The sequence below is a fragment of the Myotis yumanensis genome, unplaced genomic scaffold (genome assembly GCF_028538775.1).
Source record: "Myotis yumanensis isolate MYYU_CA2020_CCGP unplaced genomic scaffold, mMyoYum1.0.hap1 SCAF_6, whole genome shotgun sequence".
In the NCBI taxonomy this organism is placed as follows: domain Eukaryota; kingdom Metazoa; phylum Chordata; class Mammalia; order Chiroptera; family Vespertilionidae; genus Myotis; species Myotis yumanensis.
Window position 1 is genome coordinate 56915243 of NW_027223757.1, and position 18969 is coordinate 56934211.

The 18969-nt window shown below is 45.3% G+C and overlaps 1 protein-coding gene across 4 annotated transcripts in view; it reads left to right on the forward strand.

The window, feature by feature from the left end:
* Nucleotides 1–2000: 2000 nt before the first annotated feature.
* The window catches only part of IBTK (inhibitor of Bruton tyrosine kinase), an 86972-nt gene continuing 70003 nt past the window's right edge, over nucleotides 2001–18969 (forward strand). For all 4 annotated transcript variants that reach the window (XM_070418182.1, XM_070418185.1, XM_070418184.1 and 1 more), the window contains exons 1-2: nucleotides 2001–2195; nucleotides 17202–17879. In XM_070418182.1, the coding sequence (XP_070274283.1) occupies nucleotides 17559–17879 (321 nt within the window). In that variant the 5' untranslated portion in view covers nucleotides 2001–2195; nucleotides 17202–17558. The remainder of the gene's footprint in view (nucleotides 2196–17201; nucleotides 17880–18969) is intronic.

Genomic DNA, 18969 nt, shown 5'->3' on the forward strand with positions numbered 1-18969 from the left:
TCAGATCTTAGTTCTTTGGGAACTTCTTTGGGAAATCAGATTAAATTTAGCATAATATTCTCTGAAGTCCTTGTAAAAGTTGCAATCTATTCTTTTTAAAAATTTATCTTGATTTTTGAAAGTATTACAGATGCTCCCCACCACTTTCCCCCAACTGACCCCTTCCACCCACAATCTATTCTTATTTGGGATTATCTGGGTCTATTTTCATTTTTGTTCACTATTGGATCCCCTGTGCTTACCACAGGAGTCTGACACCTAACAATTGTTAAAATGAATGAATGACTGGGATAATTCCACTGCTACTTCTTTAGTTATAAAAAGTAACATTTACTATTTATGATGTGTCATAATGTGGTAGGCACTCTACCAAGTGCTGTATATCTCTATCCATATAATCACATTTTCACAACTCCAAAATTCATTATTGCCCCTATTCTACAAATGAGGAAACTAAGGCTTCTGAAAAGCTAGTTAGGTGGGTGGAGGTATTAAGCAAAAAAGAAAAAAAGAGAGAGAGAACTTATGTACATGGACAACAGTATGGTGATTGTGGGGGGAGGTGGAAGAGGGCATAGAGAGGACAAAATAAAATAAATTTAAAAAAAAGAAAAGCTAATTAACTCGCCAGGATCCAAATAAGAGGCAGATAAAAGGTTGGAAGTTACATCAATGCATTTATTAACATTATTAGCTTTACTTGACATTATTGGCTTCTTTGTTCATGAATATAAAAGTCATTATACAGGGTGTGGCAAAAGTAGGTTTACAGTTGCTAGTACTCGAAACAGTTTATTCTTATATTATTATTAATTAATCGTTGTATTATTTATTGTTATTTTCTATACAAACAACCGTAAATCTACTTTTGCCACACCCTGTATTTATAGTTTATTTTCAAAGTCACTCAACTTGTACATTACACACTGGTTTTTGTTACATGTTAAAATGGGAAGTAGGGCACCTAGAATAAGGGGTGAAGAGCGAGAATATTGTATTGGAAAGGGCAACAGGAGAGCTAGTTATTCTCCCCAATCAGCCATATGGCTTTGGGCTTCCACAAGGAAGGCTACCAAAAAAAAAAAAAAAAAAAGTCAAGCTGAACAGGTTGCCCTTAAGACATCTAGTTCAACTCCTGCGTGTTATAGATGAGAGCCAACAGGGTTTGCATAATTGACAGCGTGGCAGAGCTGGATGGCCAACCAGCTGCTAGTGTTTGTTCTGAGTCACCCCCGCCCCCCCCGCCCCAGCCCCCCGTGAACAAACATTTACTGAGTGCCTACTGTGCGAGGCATTCCGCAGCGTTCCCATTCGGTCTCAGTATCGATTACTGGCTATTTTCTTTCCTCCCTAATTTTCTTTTTTCACTTTTAAAACGCTCCGTTGGGTGCAGTTAAAGGGGGAGTGCAAGCCTAGCGTCAGGCACTGAGGGGCGTGACCCGGGTTGGCAGCCGGTCAAGAGGGCAGTGACAGGGAGCGACTCCCCGGTAATCTACGTGCATGAGCAAGCCACGGAGGGCGAGGCCGCGTCTCCCCGGGACCACGCCTAGGGCTTTCCGTGACCCCACTAACAGGCCCACGGGAGGAACCGCTTCTGTGCAGGATCCCGGCCTTTGGCTTCTGCGGCGGTGGCCGGCTGCCCAGTCATTCAGCCAGGTCTCCAGAGCTGGCTCCCCCCGGGTTTATCCGGACTTCCGAGTCTCCAGCTGTCGGGAGAGCAGCGTTCCCACTCGGGCGACAGCAGACCCCGAAGGGGAATTTCCCCGCCCTCCGCCCCCCGGTTGGCCCCGAGCCCCGGCCACCGCCTTTCCCCGCCCCCGGCTCGCGCCCGCGGCCCCAAGGCCCGCAGGGTCACGCTCCCTTCGGGCTCCAGGGAAAGGCCACGGCTCAGGGGCTGCCACGCGAGGCCTGCTGGGCAGACGGCAGCCAATCCCCGCGAGGCATCCACGAGCCCCAGCCAATCAGCGCCCGTCTTATTCCTGGGTCCAACCCGCCCCGGCCTTTTCTCCTTGCCCCCTCCCCGGTGCCGGTAGTCGCGGCTGTAGGTGCAGCCGCCTCTGCATCTCCCCTGGTCCGGGGCCCGGTGGCCCCCTGGCGCCCTTGGGTTCCTCCCGTCGCCTTCACTGAGGATGTGTCCCTGCGCGGCCGTGTGCGCACCCCGCGGAGACCGCCGGCGCACTTTCATCTAGCGACTGGTGAGGGGGGCTCGGCCGGGCCGCGCGGAGCGGGCCGAGGCGGCTGCGTCCCTCCAGGCGGGGGGCGATGGGACGGCGTTCACTCTCCGGAGGGTGCGGGCGGGCCGCGGGGAGGGGGCCCGGCGGCGCCCAGGCTTCGGGCTTGGTGCGGGCCGGGCGGGAGCCCGGGTCCCCGGAACCGCCTTCCCGCCGCTGCTCTCCGCTATGAATGGTCCTTCTGGGCGGTGCGCTCTTGGAGACCTGCCCGCCACGCCCTCTTACGCTGTGGCTCTGCGAGTTTCAGATAGTTGTGCCGGGTCCCTTCCCCGGGAGCCCTGAGCCTAGAGTTTGAGGCCCTTCTCCCGGTGTTTTCCCCTTCCCGGGGCTGCCCAGTTTGAGCCCACCCCGCGGATGCTAATTCGGGAATTCAGTGTGAGCTGACTGCGCGAAAGGGAGCGGTTCCTTTTGCGGAGAAGGACCCAGAGGACTTTTGCTCTTGTATCCTGTTGTCAGGCCCTAAAGTAGCTTTGGGCCAGCGGTTCTCAACCTGTGGGTCGCAACCCCTTTGGGGGTCGAACGACCCTTTCACAGGGGTCGCCTAAGACCATCGGAAAACACGTATATAATTACATACTGTTTTTGTGATTCATCACTATGCTTTAATTATGTTCAATTTGTAACAATGGAAATACATCCAGCATATCAGATATTTACATGACGATTCATAACAGTAGCAAAATTAGTTATGAAGTAGCAACGAAAATAATTTTATGGCATTAGGGAGGTTGAGAACCACTGCTTTAGGCGGTGGGCACCCAACTCGGTGACTACAAGTAGGGGTAATTTTTTTCAACAGCAATATTCTACTTCTAAATCAAAGGTTTCGTAACTTCATGTGAAGAGAGTATTTTGGGAAGAGTAAACTAGGTAGAACCTAGAGTCCTCTTTGTGTGATTTTTTTTTTTCTGTGTGATTTTTATATGAGTTACTTCCACACCAATTTCCTCACTGTGAAATGGAGCTAATTGTATAGACAAGGGCAGTACTGGGGCTGAAAAGAGGATTGCATTAAGTTATGTAAAGCATTGTGCTTTTACACATGAACTTTTAAGAGCTGGTAGGTATTATGTTTGTAAGCCATGGGCAAGTTGGCAGCCCTGTAAAGGTTTGGTTGAAAAGCATTCCAAGCAGAAAGAACTCTAATATAGTTAGGCCATTTTCAATGGCCTGTATGTCAATATTTGTTAGATGCTTACATATGAATGAATTGTCTCATTCATTTTTCAGAAGGAGATAGTTTTTACCCCTCTTTAGTACTTAGGAAATGGTGTTTTTCCCAAGGTCATTTAGCTAGTTAGTGGTGTACCTGGGTTACCAGCTCAGGTGTTCTGAATTCAGAGTCTGAACTTTATATGCTCCATGGTCACCAGGCCTAGTTGGAATCCTCTTCCTGAAGTCACAAAGCTATTCTTAGGACATGAAATACAGGCATACCTTGTTTTATTGCCCTTCACAGTATTGCACTTCACCAATGTGTTTTTTACACATTGAAGGCAAGACCCTCCACTAACAAAAAGATTACCACTCACTTTATTGCGGTGGTCTGGAAGTGAACCCGTAGTTTCTCTGAGGTATGCCTGTGAAGATATTGGTTTATTTTGGTTGGATATGTCAGAGAAGAGCATGATCAGATTTGTGTTTTAGAAAGATAACTGAACTCTTAACCAAGTGTCAACGTAAAAAAAACCATTGAAACCTGTAAAGAATTTTTGTGAGTTTATTTGAACCAAACTGTCGACATATGCCGGGAAGCAGAACCTCAACGAATTGAGATAGTGCTCCAGAGAATGGCAGGGTTACACCCATATTTATACATGAAATTCATTGGTGACAGATTTAAGGAGGCGGGATTAAGCGAAGGGGGGGGGGGGGCGGAGGGGGACCTCTGTGATAGGATAAAAAGTAAAATGATGGACACATACTTAGGTGGGTCAGGAACAATTAACATGATGATGAAGGAATTTGTGGTATCTGTCCTGGGACCCAGCACACCTGGTTGTGCCCCAGGGGCTCCAGATAAAGGGAAGTCACAAGTTACCCAGACATCCCAAGGACATGTTATCTTAGATGCAAAAAGACAGACAGGCTCAGTTACGGTAAAGGTTGACCTTATCAGTGAAGATAGCGGCTTAGGACTGTAACTGCCCACCATAACTGCTTTTAGTTAAGGTTTAATTTCAGACCATCCTTTGTGGTTACTTTAGGCCTCCGAGTCTGCAAAACTGCCATGCAGGCCTTTCCTGAGCTTGTCAGGTCAGCATGCAGCCCCTTTCGTCCACACAAGCATAAGTAGAATTGTGAGCCATTGTGAGGGCTCAACCACCACTGGCTATAGTGGACCAGTCTTCAAGGTTGAACAATTGCCTGTAGCTATTCGCACTTCATATGCATCACATATAAAACAAATTTTCAGTTTTAATTTTTATTTATTCTTTTCTTTAAATTTTTTTGTTTTTTGGATTACCAAAGAATTTACATAATCAAGAATTTCTGTAATTAACCCAGAAACCTGGGAGTTATCACCACATCTTGTCAATTCAAGATCCTAAATTTGTCTCTGCATTGCTCATTTTTTTTATTCCTAAAAAAGGCAGATAAGGCTGTCTATTCTCTAGTTCTTTCTTGTGTATATATTAGGCCTCACTCATTTCTGTCTTCTGAATTACTTGGAATTTTCAGAATGGACCAGGATAATCCTAGTGCTTTTATATTTACTGGTCCCTCTGCCTCAAATGCCTACCCACCCTGAATTTCTCAGGCATATGTGCTTATCTTTTTTTGATTTTCCACAGAGAGGAAGAGAGAGGGACAGAGAGTTAGAAACATCGATGAAAGAGAAACATCGATCAGCTGCCTCTTGCACACCCCCCACTGGGGATATGCCTGCAGCCAAGGTACATGCCCCTGACCGGAATCGAACCTGGGACCCTTCAGTCCACAGGCCGACACTCTATCCACTGAGCTAAACCAGTCAGGGCATCATCTTTTTAAAAAAATATATTTTTATTGATTTCAGAGAGGAAGAGAGAGGGAGAGAGAGGTAGAAACATCAGTGATGAGAGAGAATCATTGAGCGGCTGCCTCCTTCGAGCTCCACACTGTGGACCCAGCCTGCAACCCAGGCTTCTGCCCTGACTGGGAATCAAACTGTGACACCCTCATTCATAGGTCCATGCTCAGTCACTGAGCCATGCCTGCCAGGCACATGTGCTCATTTTAAGTCTCAGTTTAAACATCTCCTGTAGGAAATCTTCCCTAGATCCCTCTTGTGCACTCCCCATTCCTATGAGTCATTTGCTTTATCTTCACCATAATAGGTTTATAATCATGATACATTTTTATTACCTGCTTAAATAAAATCAGACTCCTTTACCAAACTGCTATCCTTTAGTAGTTGAGACTGGTTAATAGATAATAAGTCTTGTTCAATCAATGCAGTTGTTAAATGAGCTATACTTTCATTTAAGTATTATCCTTGAACCTATGTTTATCATCTTATCTAAAATATTTAAGTCCTATTTATTTTTGTATTCCCATTACCCTGTGCCCTTTTGTGGATGCACTGGAGAAGCAGTGTAGTATTGTAGAAATAGCTTGGACTTGACTGTTAAACAGATCTGTATTTGAATTCTAACTCTTCTTCTACTGGTGGTATGATTTGGGTGGCTTACTTATCATCTTTGCAATGTAAAATACTCAGTATGTATTAGATGCTTAATATTTATTTCCTTTTCTTTGTCTTTAATAAGCATTTGTGTGAATGCATAAATAAGATTTACTAGGCATCCTGTATAATAAAAAGCTAATATGCAAATCGACTGAATGGCAGAATGGTCACTATGATGCGCACTGACCACTAGGGGGCAGGCGCTCAATGCAGGAGCTGCCCCCTGGTGGTCAGTGTGCCCCCACAGGGAGAGCACTGCTCAGCCAGAAGCCCTGAGCTGGGCTCACAGAAATGCTAAGTATGTCTGGCTGCCGGCTTAGGCCTGCTCCCTTAGGCCTAAGCCATCAGTTGGACATCCCCTGAGGGCTCCCGTACTGCGAGAGGGCGCAAGCCGGGCTGAGGGACCCCCCCCCCCTCCCCTGAGAGCACAAATTTTGTGCACCGGGCCTCTAGTTGGAAATATGGACCTGGAATTTAAAAGAGACATGAGGGCAGGAAACAGATTTGGGGATTATGAGCATGTAGGTTAAAGTCTAACATGAGAGATTGAACTTATTCAGGGAGAATACCAAGTAGAGAGGAAAGAAGACTGAAGATGAAATACTAAGAGAAGCCCAACATTTAAAGGTTAGGGCAGTGGTTGGAAACCGCGGCTCGCGAGCCACATGGGGCTCTTTGGCCCCTTGAGTGTGGCTCTTCCACAAAATAACACGTGCGGGCGAGCACGTACAGTGCGATTGAAACTGTGGCCCATGCGCAGAAGTCAGTTTTCAGAAAGGAGATAGATGAAACAAGTATTCAAGATGAGTGTGGATGGGAGAGTTGGAAGGGGTTGACCTCAGCGAACGTACCTCAATCAGATTGAGGACGTTTATAGCAAAGGAGTACCCTAATTAAGTTAATAGCAATGTACCTACCTATATAGTTTAAGTTTAAAAAATTTGGCTCTCAAAAGAAATTTCAGTCGTTGTACTGTTGATATTTGGCTCTGTTGACTAATGAGTTTGCCGACCACTGGGTTAGGGGAAGGGATGATAATGCCTTTGAAAGAAGTGATAGGAGAGATATCCTATGCTTTCAGCATCCCTTTCTAGATTCCTTAGGAGAATGTGGTGTTGATGACTCAAAAATAGGGAAGTCAAGTAAGATAAGAACTGAAAGTACCCAGAAGTATTTGGCAATTTGGAGGTCATCCGTTTCATGATTTCATTGTGGAAACCAGGTTGTGGAGGCACTGAAGCTCAAACATGGATTTTGGTATTAAAATGTGTTATCTTTTTGTTGCTGAAGAAATAATAGTAATAAAAACTACTGTTTCTTGAATGCGTATTTGGTGCCAGGCACCATGCTAAGCAGTTTTACTTATTACAGTAACTCTGAGGTTGGTGTTATTGTCTCCATTTCCAGATGAAGAAATGAGGGCTTGTAGAGATTATGTAATTTTTAGTTACATAATTGGTAACAGCTGGCATTGCTATATTTGAATCCAATATGTAGGACTCTAATAAACACTAACTATTAGTCACTTCTATGTTAATGTTCATAGTATTCTCTATGTGCTTCTCTCTCTCTCTCTCTCTCTCTCTCTCTCTCTCTCTCTCTCTATATATATATATACTAGCCATCAGTCAGACATCTTTAGTGCTGCCGCGGAGGCAGGAGAGGCTCCTGCTACTGCCACTGCACTTGCCAGCTGTGAGCCTGGCTTCTGGCTGAGCAGCGCTCCCCTGTGGGAGCGCACTGACCACCAGGGGGCAGCTCCTGCATTGAGCGTCTGCCCCCTGGTGATCAGTGTGGGTCATAGCGACCGATGTACTGCTGATTGGTCAATTTGCATATTAGCCTTTTATTATATAGTACTAGAGGCCCGGTGCACAAAAATTTGTGCACTCGGGAGGGGGGGGGCCCCCAGCCTGGCCTGTGCCCTCTCGCAGTCTGGGACCCCTCGGGCGATAACGACCTGCTGGCTTAGGCCTGCTTCTGGGTGGCAGAGGGCAGGCCCAATCCCTAGGTGCAGCCCCTGGTCAGGCTCAGAGCAGGGCCAATTGGGGAGTTGGGGCGCCGCCCCGTCATGCACAGAGCAGGGCAGATCAGGAGGTTGCGATGCCACCCTCAGTCACGCTCAGGGTAGAGCCGATTGAGGGGTTGGGGCACTGCCCCCTGTCACACTCAAGGCAGGGTCGATGGGGAGGTTGTGGTGCCACCCCCTGTCACGCACAGAGCAGGGCCAATCGGGGTTGGGGTGCTGCCCCCTGTCACCCACAGAGCAGGGCCGATCAGGGGGTTGAGGAGCTCCCCGCTGTCACTCACAGAGTAGGGCCGATAGGGGAGTTGGGGCACCGCTCCCTGTCACACACAGAGCAGGGCGGATCAGGGGGTTGGGGCGCTGCACCCTGTCACACTCAGGGCAGGGCCAATGGGGAGGTTATGGCTCTACCCTGTCACACACAGAGCAAGGCCCGTGGAGGGGGGTTGGGGCGCCACCCTCTATCACCCACAGAGCAGGGCCAATCAGGGGGTTGGGGCGCCGCCACTGTCACACTCAGGGCAGGGCCGAAGGAGAGGTTATGGCTCTACCCTGTCACACACAGAGCAGGGCCCGTGGGGGGGGGTTGGGACGCCGTACCCTGTCACACTCAGAGCCGCAAGGCGATCAGGGGGTTGGTGCGCTGCACCCTGTCAAACACAGAGCCGCAGGGCAATCAGGGGATTGGGGAGCTCCCCCCTATCAGGCACAGAGCAGGGCAGATAGGGAGGTTGTGGCCCCGCCCCCTGTCACACACAGAGCCGCAGGGCGATCAGGGGGTTTGGGCGCTGCCCCCTGTCACGCTGATCCCGGTGCCGGGAGCCTCGCTGCTCCGCTGATCCCAGTGCCGGGAGGCATATTACCCTTTTACTATATAGGATAGAGGGCTGGTGCATGGGTGGGGGCTGGCTGGTTTGCCCTGAAGGGTGTCCTGGATCAGGGTGGGGGTCCCCACTGGGGTGCCTGGCCAGTCTGGGTGAGGGGCTGAGGGCTGTTTTCCAGAAGCAAGTGACTGAAGCTTCCAACCGCTCCTTGTTTTTTTTTTTTATTCTGGGCCAGCTTTAGCTCTGAGGCCTCGCGGCAATACAATGTTGCTAAAGCCTGGCTGAATGAAAGCCGGTTTCTGGGGTTTTATCTTCTTATTTGCAACATAGTACATAGTTGCTTAGAGTTGTAGCTCAGAGGCCGGCAAGTAAGGCGGGGAACGTTGGAGTCCTCCTTCACTGCAGCAAGCAAGCCTCATGTTCGCTTCCAGCTGCCTGGCTGCCGGCCGCCATCTTGGCTGACAGTTAATTTGCATATACTCACTGATTAGCCAATGAAAAGGGTAGCAGTCGTACGCTAATTACCATGTTTCTCTTTTATTAGTGTAGATACTTTAGAATGGTACTGCTTTTATATTTAATATTTTTTTATATTCCCTTTAAATGTTTAAATTACATATCATAATAAATGGGAATTATTTTCTGCTGTATCTTAAATTCTTTCATGTAGGTTTGAGTGATTCACCAATAAGTAGTTCATTTCAGGTATTATGAAGATACTGAAAACAAAATGATGGCAAAATTTTAGAGCCTGAACGGATTGAGATTAACAACATTTGAATTTTGCCATATACTGTGTGTTCAAGTTTTAACATTTTTTTAAAAAATATATTTTTATTGATTACAGAGAGGAAGGGAGAGGGAGAGAGAGATAGAAACATCAATGATGAGAGTTATTGATCTGCTGCCTTCTGCACACCCCACACTGGGGATCTAGCTTACAACCTAGGCATGTGCCCTGACCTCGGGAATTGAACTGTGACCTCCTTGTTCATAGGTCGATGCTCAACCAATAAGCCACACCGGCTGGGCCATTTTTAACATTTTTAAACAGCTTGAGGCTTTGACACCTTTTCCTTTTTTGTCAACTAACTCCCAAACACTTTATTTCTGGTTCAAATCAGTACTTTAAGGGTGAATGATTTTTATAAGGACTGTCAAATTATAAAACTTATAGATTTAAAATGGAAATGGAGCTAGAAAGATAAGGAATCATCTAGTTCTATGCTATCATTTCCGAATGGGGAATCGAATAGTTAAAAACTAGTTAGATTTAGGGCTTCTGACTTTTTAGTGTACTTTGAAATAGGAGTAGACAATGCTGATTTGGGATGTTTCATATCTGTCTGACACATGGAAGTTTCCCCTGTACATATAGTAAACTCATTGATGTCCCTTCAAATAGTCATTCAGTAACTTTTTCTCTGTCATTTCAAGTATTATAAAAACAAAATGAAAAAAGTATTTTGGGGAATATAAGTATAATAGTTGATATCTTGGACAAGGGACTTAGCATAAATTTTTACTATAAAGCAATGATGGCGAACCTATGAAACGCGTGTCAGAGGTGACACGCGAACTCATTTTTTTGGTTGATTTTTCTTTGTTAAATGGCATTTAAATATATAAAATAAATATCAAAAATACGTCTTTGTTTTCTAATAGGAAGTTAAGAAACTGAAGAAAGTAGGTTATCAAATAGTTGACAAGTGATATTTCATTTCTCCAGCTCTGAATAGAACAAAGCAGATAGGGTAACATACTGGAAAAAAGGAAGCTTAGAGGCTCGTATATGATGGTTGAGTTTTCTATACGTTTTATGGTCTCTCCAATCAATATATTAGCATTTATATTTTTTAGACATTTATTTTTGAATAGGTATACATGCATATGGTAAAGCATTAAAATGGGGTTTATAGTAAAGAGTAAGTCAGTCTTACTTCCATTCCTATCTCCAACCATTGGTGCCCTTATTTAGAGCCACTATTAACCATTTTCTTGTGTATTCTGGACATCATTAATAAACCTGTACATACATATACATTTTTTTCTCACAAATAGTATTATAATTGCATCTCATTTTTAAAAAATCTATTTTTTAAATATATTTTTATTGATTTTAGGGAGGAAGGGAGAAGGAGAGACAGAAATATCAGTGATGAGAGAGAATCATCAGTTGGCTGCCTCCTGAATGCCCCCTACTGAAGATCCAGCCCACAGCCTGGGCATATGCCCTGACTGGGAATTGAACTGTGACTTCCTGGTTCATAGGTTGATGCTCCACCACGGAGCCACACCTGCTGGGCAAATGCATCTTGTTTTAAAATACATTTTACAATATATCTTGTAGATTATTTCATATCAGAAATTATATAGCTGTTTTATTTTTGATACATGAATAATATTCTGTTGCATGGACATACCATATTTCCTCTAAGTATTTAGGTTTTTTCCATCCTTTACTATTCTAAATAATGATGCAATGAATGTTCTTGTTCTTAGGCCATTTCACACATGAATGTATATATATATACACACACACACACACACACACACACATATGTATACATATGTATACTAGAGCAGCGGTAGTCAACCAGTGGTTCGCAGACCACTGGTGGTCCATGAGGTCTAAAAGGTTGGCGACTGCTGTACTAGAAGCCTGGTGCACAAATTCGTGCATGGGGGAGGTGAGGGGGGGAGGGACCATGGGAGGTTGGCGGGCGGGTGGGGAAGGGACCACGGGAGGTTGGCCGGTAGGCCCCTATTGGGTGATTGGGGCCAGCCGGCCAGGGGGAGGGACTGTGGAAGTTTGGCTGGCAGCGGGATGTTGGCTGTGGGAGCGCACTGACCACCAGGGGCAGCTCTTGCATTGAGTGTCTGCTCCCTGGTGGTCAGTGCATGTCATGGCGACCAGTCGTTCTGGTCGTTCTGTCATAACGGTCGCTTAGGCTTTTATATATAGATATATAGATATAGATATATATTTTTAAATTTATCTTTATAGTTGAAAGTATTACAGATGTCCACCTTGACCCCTTCTAGACCACACCTGTCCCCCTCACATGGATATATTTTTACAGGATAAATTCCTAGGAGTAAAATTGTTTGGGTCAGAAGGAATGTGTATTTTACACTTCGATAAATATTACTAAACTAGAGGCCCGGTGCACAAAAATTTGTGCACTGGAGGGGGGGGGGGGCGGGTCCCCCAGCCCGGCCTGTGCCTTCGCGCAGTCTGGGACCCCTTGGAAGATAACGACCTGCTGCCTTAGGCCTGCTCCTGGGTGGCAGAGGGCAGGCCCAATCCCTAGGTGCAGCCCCTGGTCAGGCTCAGAGCAGGGCCAATTGGGGAGTTGGGGCGCCGCCCCGTCATGCACAGAGCAGGGCGGATCGGGAGGTTGCGATGCCACCCTCAGTCACGCTCAGGGTAGGGCCGACTGGGGGGTTGGGGCACCGCCCCCTGTCACACTCAAGGCAGGGTCGATGGGGAGGTTGCGGCGCCACCCCTGTCACGCACAGAGCAGGGCCAATCGGGTTTCGGGCGCTGTCCCCTGTCACTCACAGAGCAGGGCCCATCAGGGGGTTGGGGCTCCGTACCCTGTCACACACAGAGCAGGGTCGATAAGGGGGTTGGGGAGCTCCTCCCTGTCACTCACAGAGTAGGGCCGATAGGGGAGCTGGAGCACCGCCCCCTGTCACACACAGAGCAGGGCGGATCAGGGGGTTGGGGTGCTGCACCCTGTCACACTCAGGGCAGGGCCAATGGGGAGGTTATGGCTCTACCCTGTCACACACAGAGCAAGGCCCGTGGAGGGGGGTTGGGGCGCCACCCTCTATCACCCACAGAGCAGGGCCAATCAGGGGGTTGGGGCGCCGCCACTGTCACACTCAGGGCAGGGCCGAAGGAGAGGTTATGGCTCTACCCTGTCACACACAGAGCAGGGCCCATGGGGAGTGGGGGGTTGGGGCACCGCACCCTGTCACACACAGAGCAGGGCCGATCAGGGGGTTGGTGTGCCGCACCCTGTCACACACAGAGCCGCAAGGCGATCAGGGGTTGGGGAGCTCCCCCCTATCAGGCACAGAGCAGGGCTGATCAGGGGGTTGGGGCGCCTTCCCCTGTCACGAACAGAGCAGGGCGGATAGGGAGGTTGTGGCTCCGCCCCCTGTCACACACGGAGCCGCAGGGCGATCAGGGGGTTTGGGCGCTGCCCTCTGTCACACTGATCCTGTGCCAGGAGGCCTCGCGGCTCTGCTGATCCCGGTGCTGGGAGGCATATTACCCTTTTACTATATAGGATAGAGGCCTGGGGGCTGGCTGGTTTGCCCTAAAGGGCGTCCTGGATCAGGGTGGGGGTCCCCACTGGGGTGCCTGGCCAGTCTGGGTGAGGGGCTGAGGGCTGCTTTCAGGCTGGCGGTTTTGACTGAAGCTCCCAACCACTCCTTTTTTCTTTTTTTTTTTTTTATTCTGGGCCAGCTTTAGCTCTGGCTCTAGCTCTGAGGCTTCCGCTGGTTTGTTTGCGTTCTATAATCGAAACAATGTATAACTTCAGCTCTGAGATCCTGGCCGTTTGTTTAGCTTCTATATTTGTTAGAATGTTTCAAACTGCCGGCTCAGAGGCCGGCAAGGCAGGCGGGGAACGTTGGAGTCCTCCTTCACTGCAGCAAGCAAGCCTCATGTTCGCTTCCAGCTGCCTGGCTGCCGGCCGCCATCTTGGCTGACAGTTAATTTGCATATACTCACTGATTAGCCAATGAAAAGGGTAGCGGTCGTAGGCCAATTACCATGTTTCTCTTTTATTAGTGTAGATTGTTCTCCATAGAGGTGGTACTAATTTATACTCCAGCCATAGTGTAGAGTTCCTATTTTCCCATAACTTTATCAATACATAGTAATATCAACCTTTTTAATCTTTGCCACTCTGATAGATAAAAAAAAATGGTAGCTCAAAGTTTTAATTTGAATTTCTTTTGTGTGAAGTAAGCCTCTTTTTTTTTTTAAATTAATCCTCACCTGAGGATATTTTTTTCTTTGATTTTAAGAGAGAGTGAAAGGGAGGAAGGGAGAGATAAATAGATAGATAGAAAGATAAACATTGATGTGAAAGAGACACATCCATTAGTTGCCTCCTACACCAGGACTTGGGATCGAACCTGCAACCCAAGTACATGTCCTTGACCAGGAATCAAATCCTAGACCAGGGGTGGGCAACCTTTTTGTGAGTGCGTGCCAAAACCAGCAAAATCTCTGACTCAAAATTCTTCTGCGTGCCAACGCTAATTTTTTGAGAACATGTTACGCCTACTTGATATCTCTTAAGGTGTACGTATGTGAAGAACCTTGAAGAAATAATAAAATTCATTCGAGCGACAAAAACACAGTATATGAGGATGAAAAATACATTTATTTTTTAATATATACATGTACACTGATAGTCCGATAGAAAACTTTATGACTCCGTTTGGTATTATCAGTGGGACTTTTGCTGCTGCATCATTGATGACAGAAATTTTACATCAGGTTTATATTTAGTGACCTTCAGAGATATGCACGAGCTACTACTTTCATCCGTCAGGCTACTCCTATTACGAGACTTAACAAAATTCATCACTGAGAACGAAGATTCACAAGCGTATGTGGATGAAACCAAAACACTGGTCGGATCTAGGAAGGCAGGGAGAGTTAAGGCAGAGGCATAGAAATTGCTCTTCCCCTGTTTTGTCAATCGATGTCTATGGTCTTTAAGATAACTTGTTATGTAAAACTGGAGGCCCGATGCACAAAAATATGTGCACTGGTGGGGAAGAGGGAGGTGGGGGGGTGTTCCTCAGCCCCACTTGTGCCTTCTCAAAGTCTGGGACACCTCGGGAGATAACCACCTGCTGGCTTAGGCCCGCTCCCCGGGTGGCAGATGGCAGGCCCGATCCCTCGGTGCCTGCCCCGCCTCCCCGGGTCGGGCACACGGCCGGGCCAATCAGGGGGTTGGGGCGCCGCCCCAGGTCGGGTAGCACACGGGACGTTCCGGGTGGGCTGGCGATCGCTGCTGCACCACCCAGCTGCCCCGGGTCGGATTGCACATGGACACCCACCGCCCTGGGTCACAGATAGCAGGCCCAGATGGCGGCAGGGCAGGCGGGATGGTGCTGTCCCACCCTGCCTGCAGTATGCAAATTAGCCGCCATCTTTGTTGGCAGTTAATTTACATATCATGCTGATTAGCCAATGGGGGTGTAGCGAAGGTACGGTCAATTACCATGTTTGTCTATTATTAGATAGGATTATTTATTTATCTAAGATGCACCTACACTGAATTTATCTGAAAAATAAAAAAGTCAATATTCAGAAAAAAATTGTAAATGGAAGATTATAAGAGAGGGTTTCGTGTGCCAGCAAAAGTTACTGGCGTGCCATGTTTGGCACGCGTGCCAGGGGTTGCCCACCCCTGCCCTAGACCCTTCAGTACATGGGCTGACGCTCTAATTACTGAACAACACAGGTCAGGATCCTCTTTTCTTTTTAAAAATCCATTTAAATTTTCTCTTTTTAGAGAAATGTGGTCATGTTTTTTGACTTTTATTCTGCTGGTTTCCTAATGATTTGTAGAGACTATAAAGGAAGATTTTCCTCCTTTTTTTGTCTTTAAAATGTTTTTCCTGTAGGTTTTAAACTGATTGCATTTATTAATTTTTTGTTTATAACTTTTATTTTTTCCCCATCACTATTTATCCCCCTTACACCCTCCTCCACCTCCACCCATCCTCCCCCACCCCAAATCACCACACTGTTATCCATGAGTTCTCCTTTTTTTCCTTTTTTGCTCAATCCCTCCCCCCCTCCATCAGAGCTGTCTGCCTGCTCTCTATCTATGAGTCTGTCTCTATTTTACTTGTTAGTTCAGTTCATTAAATTCCAAATATGAGTGAAATCATATGGTACTTGTTTTTTTCTGACAGGCTTATTTCACTTGGCATAGTGTTCTCTAGGTCCATCCATGCTGTCATAAAGGGTAAAATTTTCTTCCCTTTTACAGCGGAGTAGTAGTCCCATTGTGTAAATGTACCAATAGCTGTTTTAGCCACTCATCTACTAATGAACACTTGGGCTGCTTCCAAATCTTGGCTATTATAAATAATGCTGCAATGAACATAGGGGTACATATATTCTTTTGAATTAGTGTTTGGGGTTTCCTCAGATAAATTCCTAGACATGGAATTGTTGGGTCATAAGGCAGTTCAATTTGAATTGTTTGAGGTAACTCCATACTGCTTTCCACAGTGGCTTTACCAGTCTGCATTCCCACCAACAGTGTACCAGGGTTCCCTTTTCTCCACATCCTCACCAATACTTGTTTTTGTTGATTTATTGATGATAGCAATTCTGACAGGTTTGAAGTGATAATCTCATTATGGTTTTAATTTGCATTTCTCTGATGACTAGTGAGGTTGAGCATCATTTCATATGTCTCTTGGCCGTATGAAGAAGTAACTATTCAGATCCTTTGCCCATTTTTTAATTGGATTGTTTATTTTTTTAGTGTTGAGTTGTATAAGTTCTTTATAAATTTTGGATATTAACCCCTTATCAGATGTATCATTGGCGAATACGTTCTCCCATTTAGTGGGCTGTCTTTTCATATTTTGATGGTTTCATTTAGTTTGATGAAGTCCCATTTGTTTATTTTTTTCTTTTGTTTCTCTTGCTGGAGGAGATATATCAGAAAAAATATTGCTGAGAAATGTGTGAGATTTTACTTTGGATCATACTTAGAAAGTCATTTTTTACTTTGAGATTATAAAAAAGTCTTCTCTATTTCCATCTAGTTCTTTTATGTCATTATTATGTTTGTCTTTGAGCCATCTAGAATTTATATTAGTTTAAGGTACAAAGTAAATATTTAAAATTATTTTTTTCCATATAGCTCTCTAGTTGTTTTGATACCTATTCTGTAATTATTATCTCCTGTGTTGAAGAACTTAGTAGAGAAAACGTTCATTAGCATAGTGCCTGGGACTTTAGAAACTAAATGATGAGAGTGTTGGTTATTGTGGTGGTGGTAGTTTTTCAGTTTTAAGGGGAAAAGGTTTGGGATGAGATTCCTATAAAGGTGGTAGATAGAAGTGCGTTTATAGCTTGTGGAGACATCGCCAGAATAGTGTAAAAATATAGGAGTGAAGGAATGACAGTTTCGTAAGGCAAAAGGTGAACTCCAGAGTGTGGACTAGAGGTTAGCCTTAATTGGAAAAAAGAAGGACTAGACTGGAAAAAAGAAGGTGAGGATGACTGAAGTAGGTATAGAATACTATAGATGTGAAGGTGAAAATTGTTAGACTTTAAGAAAAAAGTAATTAAAGGCACTTAAATATGATGGTAGATGTATTGTAAAATACTTGAGGAGAGTGAGAGATTTTGTATGTTCACTTTCTCTTCCTTCTCCCTTCTCTTACAGGTCACCCTTGCAATTATGGATATTTAAAAGAATCAGACAGTGTGGAGGGGGAGTCCCCCTCCTCACTCCCCCTTGGTGCTTGACTCCAGGAATAATATATAAACTGTGGAAACTTACTTTTAAAAAAACGAACTTGTATTTAATATAAATTTTATAGCGCTATTTATAATTTTTTGATTAAGTGCCAAAACCAATTGTACAAAGATTTATAGTTTTATATTGTTGCCATTAGGGTTTAAATTATAATCCTAAGCAGGCCATTCTCTATAAATTTTTCTGAGTAGCACCTTTGTGCCCTGTTTTTCATTTTAAAAAATTAGTTTTATCTAAAGAAATAGCAGTATAAAAACAATTAGGATGAATTCTTCCATCCCTGACTGCACATTAAAGTGTCGATCCCTGAAGCATGCTTTCGATGTCCTTTCTGTGGTAACCAAAGGGAGTGAAAACCAGATTAAGGCCTTTCTCTCCAGTCATTGTTATAACGCTGCGACTATCAAGGATGACTTTGGCAGAAATGCCCTCCACCTTGTTTCCTCCTGTGGGAAGAAAGGAGTATTAGAATGGCTTATTGAGAAAGGAGTGGATCCATTGGTCAAAGACAAGGAGTCAGGATGGACAGCGTTGCACAGAAGCATCTTTTATGGACATATTGACTGTGTTTGGTCTCTGTTGAAGGTAAGTGTAATTTGTTTATTTAAAACTATTATGTTTTTCTTGAAAGAAGGAGAGTAGAATACATCCCTATTCTATCCCATTAGAAATTATTTAGTTTCAAGATATTCTTTTTAATCCTAACTTTTTTGGTAATATATGGGCAGCAGTAGCCAGATAGCCATATTAAAGTAATTCAACTTAGCTCATAAGCAGTTTGGAAATATTAATAAATCTGGCACTTCTGCTGAAAACAATTCATGTCATCTTGGCCTCTCTTATTCCAGCCACAGCCATGGTGACCAGTTGTGCACAGGCTTCTAGCAGCTTTGTGTAGGTGTAATCTGCATTTCGTTTCTGGCATGTATTGCATGCCTCTGATTTTATGCCCAGGGCTTTGCAAATGCATGACCAGGTAAAAGTTTGAGTGAGTTAAAATCCCTGTAAGAGCAGCTCTCCATTAATGAAGAATGGGAACCTGGGAACCAGTGGTAAATACTTCCTTCCTCCTTTTGTTCCTTGATAGGACAGTTATTCTGTGGTATATTTTATAAGGTCCTGGTAGGATCATGCACTAGCCTCCTTAACAGTGGCCTATTCGGTAACACATCCTTGTATTGTTTTTTCATCTTCTGTCCTTGATTTACTCTCCTGGTCTCGGTACTGCTTTCTAGGATGTCTTCCCAAGGAAATTACCTGTGTGCCAGTCTAGCTTATGCTTTGCTTTGGGGAAGACAGTAAAAACAAACCATTTCCAGTAGTGTTACTAGTGGAATAGATGTATCTAAAGTCCATTTGCTCCTTTAGGGCATTGGCATGAAATGCTCAGGCTTATAAACCTGGTATATACTTAGATGCTTTTTATTATGCTAATGGATTTATCTACTGTTTTGGGGCTCTTTAAAGAGTTGTTTTTTAATCCTTACCAGAAGGTGTGTTTTTATTGATTTTAGAAAGGGGGGGGGGGGTGGGGCTGGTGATAAAGAGAGAAACTTCGATGTGAGAAAGAAACATTGATTGGTGGCCTCCTATATGCATCCTGACCAGGAATTGAACCCGCTACCTTTTGGTGCAGGAGATGAAGCTCCAACCAACTGAGCCACACTGGCCAGGG